Raw genomic sequence first — 12,520 nt, forward strand, 5'->3', positions numbered from 1 at the left:
TTCTGAACTAAGCTTATGCATTTTATGGGATATTTTTGTCAGGACAAAAATATTTTCGTATAATGGAGGTGTCCGTTATTGAGATTTGTCCATTAACAGATATTTCATGAGTAATCAAACATAATCTTCGTATAGGTTGATATTTTAAATTCTTGTGTAAAGCTAATCACTACTTAGTTTAACTTCTGAATAACTTGAAGCTTTGAATTTCCTTATTTTCAATTACCTGTACATCAAAAACTGACTAGGTTTCTCAATATTTCAACTAAATTATTCATGTACATTGTTTATTTGCTATATTGCAACGTACGTTCACTTCTTCACAAAATATTTCACATTTTCATATATTTTACACCCTCCAACTTTCCACCTGTGTATATAAACAAGTTTGGTTTTGTACATAAGACAGATGCCACCTAAAATCAGTAACAAAAGTCAGTGGTTAACTAAAATACACAAAAAGGTGCAACCAAAATGTTTTTTCATGAAATAGTTGCACTATAGTGACTAACAACTTGTAACACACAATAGCAATAATAATATTCTACAACCACATTACAATATATATAATTCTGAAATAAATATGATCCTACCAAATGTAAAAGCCACATATTTGACACAGTTGTATTAAACCAGTACATTACACGATTTTGCAACCTCAATTTTTTTCCCTTGATATTGTATATCGGACGATCAAATTTGTACATAAGAAACAGACAAATTATTTTTTCTCGTAGCTAGAAGTACAACGGGTTAGGTAATAAATATGATCCCCATATAATCAAGTCTACAATACCCTTTGGATACCCAAGGCTTTACTGTAGTCTCCCGTCTACCAGAATGTAACTTTTACCACTTTCAACAAAACGAGGGTTTATTATATCCACAGGAATTAGATAAATAAAACTATAAAAATTGTTTAATGAGACTGATTCAGACAGTTGTAGTTTCTAAAACAAAACACAACTGCAGTTTTGTTAGCCCATGAATAGCTTTGATCGGTCACTGGGTGAACGCAGTCAGCACTTAATCACAGTTTTTAATTCTGGTTTTCTTAGCTCAAAATTCATTACTTAATTCGAACAGCTCCGTGGCTGTCACAACACTGGAAATTCCATTGGATATAGAGACCAAGAGCACATGCACCAAAGGAAGACTCGCTAACTATTCGGTCACATAGAGACAAAACAACAAAATCTATGAAATATTGACTGATAGAACCTGTGCCTCAATGTTGGACGTTGCAGTTTTCTAGCGTTATTTACACTATGTTGTGATGTTGATACCACTAAAGTTACATGAGACGTTAACTTACAGTTTAATGTAGGATCCGACCCACATGCACTACCACCAGGAATCAAACCAGGTCTCCCTCACGAAAGGCGAAAATACTAACCACTTTATATTTAATTCACATGATCCTCAAATTATTGTTGCTACACTATATTCTCTGTACAGAATAATTAAATATAGAATAGTTTTCAGAATTCATGGTTAAATTACTACTAAAGATTTCATTAGTTCAGTCTTAATTAACGTACAGTTGATCAATTGAAGAAGTTATATTAATACAATAATTAACCTTACTCTCTTGTAATGCTACGGTGTTTTCCCTCTACGATAACTTGGCCCAAAATCCAGTATTGAATTATAGCTACAATTCTAGTCTGCTTTCTTCGTACAACATTTTTCTGAACAAATTTATCTCAATAAAGTAAAAATAATCTAAAGCCTCCTCTATTCCTCTCGCTTGTACTTTAGGTTTAACGTAAAAACTTGCTAACTATTTACAAGTGACATTCAAAATATTTACAAGTTCATTTATATATATATATTTATGTTTAAATATCAAACATCATTTCACATATTGTATATACATATTTTCTGATCTGAAACTTTATACAAGATAAAATTTACGTATATAAGTCACTATGGAACACAACTGTACAATACAGGAAGATTACTTCTTAACTAGTCAAACAACTGCTTTATTTTATTTTTGTTATTACTGAGTAACTTAAAAAATGTAGAGCCATGAACAATCCATCCACGCAGGCACATACTCGCATAACCACCTCTATACATATACACATTTAGACATAAAACTTATTCTAGGTGTATTTGTCTTCAGTGGATACGAATGCTGTTCTTATAGAGACCAGCCAAAGTTTTCGCTGCAATCAACAGCATGTCGCGTCTGCTCACTCCAGTGAGTGCCTGATGCCATTCAGAATGATGGACCTGAAAGTACATTGAAATTCACGTATTATATTCGGTGTGCAAGCAATTCACTTTGAATTCTCAAGAACTTTGATACACAAATTTTCTTTGATATGAAAAAGGCTCTGTAACAACATGAAGACACTACCTACAACTTAGCACTCGTAATGCCCACACGACCAAAGAAAGAGAACACACCACTGTTCAGAGGGTACGAAAAAAAAAAAAAGTATGAAAATATTTATCAACAATCTGAGCAATAATAATATTGGTGCCAAATGTTCACATGTTTCGTTTTGTTGCTTGGTGGCTTGAAATCCTCAATGCAAGCTCTGGCTTTAAGTCAGGAATATAAGCCAGCAAACCATCCCAATCTTCATATGAATGCGATAATTGCCTAGTGAGATAGGACTTCTTAAAGATTGTCGCCTGCGAGGTTTGAATCCAATCCACAAACATTCATGATATTGGAACCATTCTGCTTTTCTCTAAGCTATTCCGTATTTGTTATTGGCAGCATTGTCAAAACACAACGAAGAAAATTTGATTTAGTAAGGATAGGATAGAATCCCTGCATGTATTTAGTGGAAATGTGTTTAATACCAAGTAGAAATTCACGGATATGCCCCAACGTTTGTGCACAAGAAGGTCGCAGTAAATGGCTATGTTCTAAGAATAATAAGCCAAAATGTGGGACATCCCGAACATGTTTAACGGTATGAGCTATATGGGTAGGACAAGTGTGGTATCCCATGCTCACCGTAGATCCTAACTTAGCTGAATGACAGTTATTGTAGATTGATTGACAGATTCCTCTCCTCTCCCCCATCATACTCAACATGAACTCGACAGGGATTACGTCCAGAGCCCTCGCAGGCCAGAGTAGCACACGTATACAGACTGTAGTATGCTGCGTTTCCCTGCTGGAAGATTGAGTGAGTGTCCAGATAGAGTCAGAGGGCAGGATTAACGTCGTCACGAATGTAAACGGTCCAGATAAAATCAGAGGGCAGGATTAACGTTGTTACGAATGTAGACGCACTAGTCACACCCCCATGAATAACGACAGGGGCGAGCGTGATGGGTTACCAATGCGCTATATTCGAATGATTAGCGTAAGGTCTACGGCCGTTACTGGGTTCGAAATTGAAGCGACTCTCATCGCTGAATATCACCGCTATCGCAAACGTTCAGATGATAAGTAGGTGCCAAGGGTAATCATCTGAGAAGAACATGGGAATCTAAACTCAATGCTTGTGAGCGCACACAGTTTCTGTCTTGTCAGTTACGGTAGACAGAATGATCCTTCTGTCCAGATGTCTGAGTGAAGGCACTGGGAGGGGAGTAGACGTCTGCTGTAGAAACCCTCTTTGTCCCATCGTGTATATCATCAATGAACTGCTGGCATATTACGACTTATGCGGGTGGCAATTTTATAGAACGACCTTTTAGCCTCCTACAGTTCCACTGTATGGTCAATCGATATATATATATATATATATATATATATATATATATATATATACACTCCAATATGTACAACATACTTATGGAACACTGCGCCTACTTTCCACAAAATGCAATTCTATTATGTTAAGTGCATAACAGAAGAAATGAAGTTTATAACAGAGTATTCTTTAAAATACATCTAAACTTGACTTACGTATTTACCAATTAATAAATTAATCATTCTGCGGGAATTCAATTTCCTTTAAATTCGATCCTTTTCAATTCTAGTGGAACTACCAACTGTAATGGTTACGAAACTATCACCAATAAAGTCCAAGTTTAACATTTGTTGTTCATTTCTTATTAGGTGCCCACTGTATTTTATTCAGTAGTTTGAATCACAACGAATATCAAGGGAAAGTTAAATCTGTGTGCTCTGCTTTACATGAAATCCATAAGACTCCATGAAGCATAATATGATCCACTTTTCCAGCAAGCTCAACGTCACGTCTAATGTGTAAAATTATTAATCGCCTGCCTTATCTGAATGATGTCACACTTTCCGTGATAAGAAAGTCTTCTTTCATTAAATAACAGGCACTCGCCTTATATCCTTTTATGGGTGCAACGTGAGGGCCTTTTAATTATAGATATACATCCTATAAGGTCCACTACCAAAGTCTTCTTTCGTTACGTAACCATTGAGGATGACATTACTTTCCTCATAGAGTGTTCTTTTTCTTTTATCGTAACAGAGTTTTCATTTTTTCTTTTTTAACGACTCTCAGACAAGAATATTCTTTAGCCATAATGTAATCCCAGACAGCAATTTAAACCTGCTGCAAGTTGCCACAAACTTGCTGTTGCAGATCAATTAGCTTGTCGCAAGCTTTACTATGCAAGCCAATTAGCTTGCTGCAAGCTAGTTAGTTACATCACGACAAGGCTTGTGGCAAGCTTGTCTTCACAAGTGAAACAGAAGTCAAATTATCTCAAACGCAAGCAAAGTATAAGTGTAACTCATCAATGGTAAGCTTTATTAAGCTTATTGCAAGCGAAACACACGCTAAACAAGCAATATGGAAGCTTGAAGTAAGCGAATTTAGATAAAACAGTATGAAATCCGTATATATTAACCGTCCGACTAAATCTATGCTACAATATATTATCCTCTCACCTTCCCAAATATTGAAACAAATACACAACCGTGAAAACAACGAAGTCTCCGATCTGCTTCTACGAAACATCAAAATGATCATAATAGTAACGGTTTGTGACAAGCAACACGCCGTTGCTTCTTACCAATATTCAATATCTTGTTGTATTAGTCGCGAGTACTTGAAATTTCTACCTTTTTATATAAAAACGCAGAAAAATGTTCACATTTTAAACACAGCTTTCAGATAAAAGTTTATACTGTAAGTTAAACTTGAAGTTTATATTAAAATATCTGCTACAGTTCTGTATTCTTTCGCGAAATAAGTAGGTTCAAATCTGCTGCCATCTATGTTCACATTTACGCTTTATACATAAATACTACAACTCGTTATGCCTCATGGTTGCCGAAATACGAGGAAATAAAGAGCGCCATTATAGGTACGTGGGACTAGAATACTAGACGGCACAATTATATAAAATAATTAAGTTTGTCCTTCATTCAAGCTGAATGCTAAAAAGACACTAACAACGCGAACACTACCTTGTCGCCGAAAGTTAAGAGATCAGCGTCACGTGGTTTTAGAGAACAACTGAAAATCGAACGCGCGCTGGCTTTTTACTTCAATCTAAAGAAAAGCGTCTCGCAAGTGAAGCGTGGGTTGTCCACACTACAGCTTGTGTTAAGCAGAAATAAGCTTTTGTGTATAAGCCAAAGCGAAATAAAATCAAATAAAAACGACATGCAAGCTTGCGGCAAGCAAATATGCTGTCTGGGAATGTATTTATTCTTCAATCATCTCCTGTCAGATTTCCTTTACAAAATTACTAAAGTGTCTTATAATTACGCGCACTTAAAGTACTTTACAACGTAAATTCGGACATAAAGTGATTAAAACTTTCATAACTCATTCACGGTATTTTGAGTGAGTTTATCAAATACATTTAGCACAACCTACTTTTCACCATTAAGTGAAGACTTCCTTTATTTGTGTACTGTCACACCAACCGCGTAACAAGGATCCACGTAGTCAGGGGCCTCATTCCGTAACAGTTTGCGTCACCGAAACGCAAAATCTCCATTTTAGTTTTAGTCACAGCAGCTATAATTGACTTTTGCAAATTTTGTGTTGTGTTACGCTTCGTAATTCTCCGAAGGTTGGTACGGAATAAGGCTCCAGGCATCTTTTCAAGTGTACAATATCCGCCTAAACGGTTGAACTACGCTACACAGAAGTCAGTCAGGGATTGCCATTGTGCACATACCTACAGCAGAGTGGTCACTCAAATGGCAAGATAAAATTCACGCATTTCGAGGTTTTCCAGCATCATAACATTTTTCAGGGACTTTTGTATGGAAGTCACTTCATAAACTCCACATTACTCTAGGCTCTGAACAGGTACGTATAAATATATATAATACATCACTTATATATATTACATCATTTATATATATTACATCAAAGAATATGCACAGATTCAACAAATCATATAACTACTAGAATACTCTCTCACTCACTCACTCCCTCACTCTCTCACACACACACACACACAAAGAGAGAGAGAGAGAGAGAGTTATTTCATAAGTTCCACATTACAATAAGGTCTGAACAGGTTAAAAAAAAAATACACTATTTATTTCTATATACGTTGAGGGCAGGACTTAACGAAGATTTTTCTGCTTCTTTTCCAGGGAATATTTATCTATCGAAGTTTGTCGGCTGATTTTTTTGACACCCAATATATCATGCTCATAGTTACACCATAAAAATTAATGTTTCATTTCCCACAATTTAAACAAAATGAAACAAACAAATATTGAATAGATTACTTTAAGTGTTCCACGTACACCTAAATTTATTATCAAATGAACATGCAGATTTAACAAATCAAGTAACTCTAGAATTTTCTGTTCACACACACACACAAAATTTATTCTTGTAATAAAGGGAAAAACTGTAGAAAATTATAAATGTCACTGAAGTTTCTTTGACTGTGATTCATACACCAAAAACTCATGTTATGTAAGTTTTGAATAGCCTTTTCAAGTTCACTGTCAATATCACTTTTAGCTTTTCTTGCGTCTTCTTCTATCTTAGCCTTTTTACTTTCTAGCTCTTTGATTAACAACTGTTCTTTTCCTGTTCATGTCTTTTTCACCTTCACTTTTTTTCTTCTTCCTTTTCTCATCCAAAGCAACTTGATAATTCTAACAGAACGCACAGCATTCAGAAAAGATTTTGTGATTTTTACGTTGCTGACTTCCCCATTGTATCTGATAGTGTCATACGCAGTTCTCTGTGCAACCAAAGTCTGTTCTGTCATGTTCTCAACAATGTACTCCTTGGTTACAGAAAATCCTCTTTCCACATTTGCATTTCCGTGAGAGAGTATTAGTGTAGAATGGAGAACCTTCATCAAACCATCTGTCTCATCTTTGTGGGCAGAAATGACATTAGATCACAATCTGTCAAGTCTGTGACCCTTTTTATCAAAAGATTTAAGACGTGTTCTGGTATTTGGATTATTGATTACAGAACAATACTGCCGAGTAGCGACATCAGCTGTGTGGCAGTCAAGACAATTGCTTTCAACCAATATGGTTAAAAGTTTCTTGAAGCGGACCATTCCTTCATCACATACAGCAACCTCTGAATTCAAGCAAGTTATGGCTTTAGTCAACTTAAATTTCAGTGGTAATCGTTTCTGCATTTTTATGACCATTTTCTGCAATATTCTTCAACAATCCCTCTAGAACCTTGCTAGTTCTATATCCTTAACATTTTTCCGGCATCTCTTTATTTCCTTTTATGTGGCAAATCCTACATCAACAATTGCTGAATTCAAAAAGTTTTCATCTTTCTGTACATCAATCTTAAAATTTTTAACGTGTTCTGGTTTCACAAATCTTTGCATAACTGCACACACACACACACAAACACTCCTGTGCAGCTCTGAGTATAGGAAGGAAACTAAAGGTCTGTCACTCTGAAAATCTGTGAGAAATTATTCAATGTCACTAGCTATGGTTTTAAACAAAGCTAGTTTGAGGCCTAATATTGGGTCTTCAAGACAATGTTCTACTACTTTATAACTGCTACAAGACGATTTGCTACCATTTTTCAAAGGTGGTACTTGTTTCACAAATTCTCTGACGCAAGAAAGCATATCAGGAGCTCGCTATGCTACTTTTCCATTTAATAACCAACGGACAGGGCAACTCCTTGCATTCTTGAATAAATTGTACAAAGAACGCAAAAACTTTGCAATATCCCAATTTACTGCGAGCATACCCACTTTAAAAGCATTATTTAATGTACACAAGCCACAACTGCTTAAGTTTAAAGGACAAGAGTCACATTCTTCTGATTTCAGAAATGTATTAAACTCCTAAAGGAACTTTAAATTCACCGTGGGTTTATCCATAGAAGCTTGTATATTTTTGACATCAAGGGGTTTCACAGAATCCACGAATGCTCCAAGGAGATCTGAGGCTCTACTTCGTCCAAGGAAAGCAGAAGTCAGGTAACGAATACAAACCTCTCCATTCGTAATGTCCTAAAATCTGACACTGACGTCCACTTGATTTTTCTGAGACACTTTGTTAAGCGACTCATCGAACCTAATAACAAATGGATGTTACCGCACACTGTGTGTATTGTGTTAAGAAGTTCCCTTTTAAAATGTGCAAGTCCAAATAAAATGATGTAACCTTAGTACGGTAATGATGATCTTAACATTAGTACGGCCCAGTTGCATTTTTGCTGCTAGTTCAGTATCGAGGAATAAGTAGGGAAATAACTGCACATCTTTCTCCGCAGAACGGAAGGATTTGTGTGTGTCAATTACTTGTAAACACCGTTTAATTTCCGCACTAGTAACATCACTGTTTAACAGATAGTTATTGAAGATACTTAAGTGAAGATCAGAAGATCCAATATTATTACTATCGCCGTTAGATTTATCACAGACATCGCCTGATGATGAAGCTGAACACGAAATATTCCTAGTTTCTGGTTTTTCACACCTCACGAAAAAACTGAACATGAAACAATGTTAGTTCCTAGGCTTTTCACACCTAATGGGGAAGCTGAATACGAAACAGTGTTAGTTTCTCGGCTTTTCATTCCTGATAAAGCTGAACTTGGTATTTGTGTTCTTATAAATGTGTGAAGGTGGACGAATCACAAGCCTTCTTTTGTGTGTTTCTTCCCCTGTATATGGCTAATTAATGCTTGACGTCCCATAGTGGCAACAGAAATAATAGCCTAACGGCAACATCGGCAACTTGCACTATAAATATCTCTTTCACGTTTCACTAGCCAATTCCGGATTAGTGGGTCCTGGAGCCAACCTTCCTGAAACGAAGTCTTACCATGGCACTGGGAACCCTTTGATGTTCTTCCTGAAATCAGGAATCTTAAGAATACAATAATAAGTTCTTGTTATAAAAATCAATTTACAGTCTAATAAAGACATTTTTTCTTTCTTTTTCCGTCGAAAAGAGGAGACTATTCTAAATATTCGCCGTTATACCTAATGTACCTAACAATGGAATTTACCTCAACCGGAAATGGAGTGTCTGTAAAATATTCTAAAATAATAAAGCCTCAAATTTGTAACTTAGTTTATTCTTTAAAAATTCAAGGATCTACATATAAATTCACGCACTTTCCCAGGTTTTGTCAAGATCTTAAAAATTCACGCATATTTTCCGCTTTTCCCGAAATTTTCGATGTGTAGACACCCTGCTACGCACAGTACTTGTATTATTTTACTACGAACATTCGATATGATTATCATTTAGAATTGGTTTCTTATTTTAATATAGATGCTTTATAATAAAAATAAAAATAACAATCATGAACTATTGTGTGAAAGAGTACATGCATCAATAACTAAGCAGCAAATTGGCATGCTTTAATTAAGCATGTCCTTGTTTACAATCACTCGGAGAAATAAAATGGTACCTATCAGAAACTTAAGAAAAATTTATATTCTTTATATCTGTATAACAAATCCCATACTAATATTTTCTGATATTCTCAACTTACCTGAAGATTTTTGGCCATGACGCTGCCTACGGTTACAGCCAATCCTGACCACCTCAATGGATAATCAGATGGTGTTTTCTCTTGAACTTCAGCTACAACCTCGGCTGGTACAGGTGTCATCTGAGTGAAGGTCTGAAGATTTATTCCACGTGCAGGATCACTCAGAAGTAGAGCTCCTACATCATACCATCTATACAAGAACAAAATAAATACAATTTTATATGAACATGTTAAACACACACACCTAATATACAGTGCGTTCCACGAATAACACTAAGGTTCACTTCCTGAAGAAACGAAGGCAGATAGAAACATGAAACCTTTTGGAACCTTCAAGGGACATAAAAGACAACATTATGCTGAGAAGGAGAATCCCCCACAAGGGGGGCTAAAGGGGGTTACTGGGGGTAACTCAAAAATTTTAAATAGCAACCCCCATTGTGTGGTACCTCGTTTGAAAGGTAAGCACGAGTAAAGACCACTTGTGAAAATTGTAAGTCGCTAGCATGTCCGTAGCCAACATGGCGGCCATCCGTAAAGGACAGTCGAAGTGCGTTCAACGAATAACACTAAAGCTCGTCTCCAGAAGAAACGAAGGCAGATAGAAACATGAAACCTTTTGGAATCTTCAAGGGACATAAAAGGCAACATTATGCTGAGAAGGAAAATCCCCCACAAGGGCGGCTAAAGGGGGTTACTGGGGGTAGCTCAAAAATTTTAAATAGCAACCCCCATTGTGTGGTACCTCGTTTGAAAGATAAGCACGAGTAAAGACCACTTGTGAAAATTGTAAGTCGCTAGCATGTCCGTAGCCAACATGGCGGCCATCCGTAAAGGACGGTCGAAGTGCGTTCAACGAATAACACTAAAGCTCGTCTCCAGAAGAAACGAAGGCAGATAGAAACATGAAACCTTTTGGAACCTTCAAGGGACATAAAAGGCAACATTATGCTGAGAAGGAGAATCCCCCACAAGGGGGGCTAAAGGGGGTTACTGGGGTAACTCAAAAATTTTGAATAGCAACTCCCATCGTGTGGTACCTCGCTGGAAAAGTAATCGCGTATAGAGACCAGACCGTGTCCACTACAAACTCTTAAGTCTAACGTAGGTCTAGTTCGGAACGAATGCACAATACACATACCACACAACTAACACTATAACAGTATTGCAAATACAAAACATGCAAATTGAACTGAAACCGATAGAAAAGGGAGTACCATAATATTATTGAAAAATCTGAACCCTCCGAGGCTCGAACCCCGGACCGCACGTGTACTGAACCAACACTTTACCATTGCGCTACTGTCGAACTGCTACTCTTACGGACGAGGAGATGTAGTTCATGACGACAAGTTGCCCGTGGTGGCGCTTTGGTGTTGGACACACGTACGTTAGCAAAGCTACTCTGTTTACTCGTGCACCACTATCAGATGTGCTTTTCCGACCAACAGTGCGCTACATTACAACCCGGAACAGTAGGTCTGAAGGACGTAGACGTGTGTTTGTGTTGGTGCGTTTGACCATCCTACATTGCATACATAATGTGGTCTCTTGAACAGAGAATTGAAATTGTGTTACTCTTTGGTGCTACGAATCGTTTGTACAGTGCAACAGCACGGTTGTTCAATGAACAAAATGTGCCCAACCCAATTAGTGTTTCTTCTGTACGCCATTTATTAATCAAATTCTTTACGACAGGCAGTGTGACCAATGCCCTAAAGCCTCGAAACCCTAGTGTCGCTACGGAAGAAACACAGATACAAGTGTTGGCGGAGCTGAATGTGCATCCTCAACAGTGCATAACAACTGTGGCTCAAACGTGTGGTGTGTCACGCACAACGACATACAGATTCTTAAAAAAAAACATACCTTCCATCCATACAAACTACATATGGCATAGGCGCCGACTTTGGGGGGGCAGGGCACTTTTGGCCCCCCCAATATTTAAAGGTGGGGTCCTCGCCCCCCCCCCCCAATATAATCCAGTTGAGGAAGAATTACCAAAGAGGAGCAATAATTTCTGTCGTAAATTACGTCGTGCCTTTAATTCAATATTAGGGACAGCCTTCTTATTCGATATAAAGGACTGTTTTCAAGCCGGCGTTCCACTTTTTGAAATAAATTTTAGACTTTCACTCAAACATCTACTGCTTCCTTACTGTTTATCGTAGGATCGTGGTTTATACCTCGTTTTTCTCCGGATAGATCATACTTTCCAACGGTATCACTCTCTTGTCCGTATTATACACCAGAAATAAGACAATTGAAAAAAAAAAAAAACATGAGATTTTTCAAAAAAAAAATTCGAAATTTTTGTGCCCCTCTAGCCCGGGCCTGGATTCACGTAGGGATCTGAATCTTTAAAAAGTCTTCTTATATACATAATACGTGCGCAAAATTCCGTTCTTGTATCTTGAAAACTGAGGTCGGGAATTTTTTTTAAAGTCTGAAGGTGACCCATCTTTTCATATATGTATATAAGTAGAGGAAGTTCGGGTATTATGGAATAGTCGGATAATATGAAATACCTCATTAGCTCGCGTGTGATGTGTTGCTTCCAAGCGGAGAAGAAAGAAACTACTACCTCACGTCCCCATGATGCTCTACAGTCAGTCTCCATGTAATTGTGACATTCGTTGTGT

At 37.1% G+C, this 12,520-nt stretch overlaps 1 protein-coding gene across 2 annotated transcripts in view; it reads right to left on the minus strand.

Annotated features, from left to right (window-relative positions):
- Nucleotides 1-270: 270 nt before the first annotated feature.
- LOC145677269 (protein PRRC1-like) overlaps nt 271-12,520 on the minus strand; it is a 54,120-nt gene continuing 41,870 nt past the window's right edge. For both annotated transcript variants that reach the window (XM_081747844.1, XM_081747845.1), the window contains exons 7-8: nt 9,879-10,068; nt 271-2,241 (exon numbers count right to left, since the gene is read on the minus strand). In XM_081747844.1, coding sequence (XP_081603970.1) covers nt 2,128-2,241; nt 9,879-10,068 — 304 coding nt within the window. In that variant the 3' untranslated portion in view covers nt 271-2,127. The remainder of the gene's footprint in view (nt 2,242-9,878; nt 10,069-12,520) is intronic.

Source organism: Thermobia domestica, chromosome 2 (assembly GCF_964235325.1).
Source record: "Thermobia domestica chromosome 2, izTheDome1.hap1.1, whole genome shotgun sequence".
NCBI lineage: Eukaryota > Metazoa > Arthropoda > Insecta > Zygentoma > Lepismatidae > Thermobia > Thermobia domestica.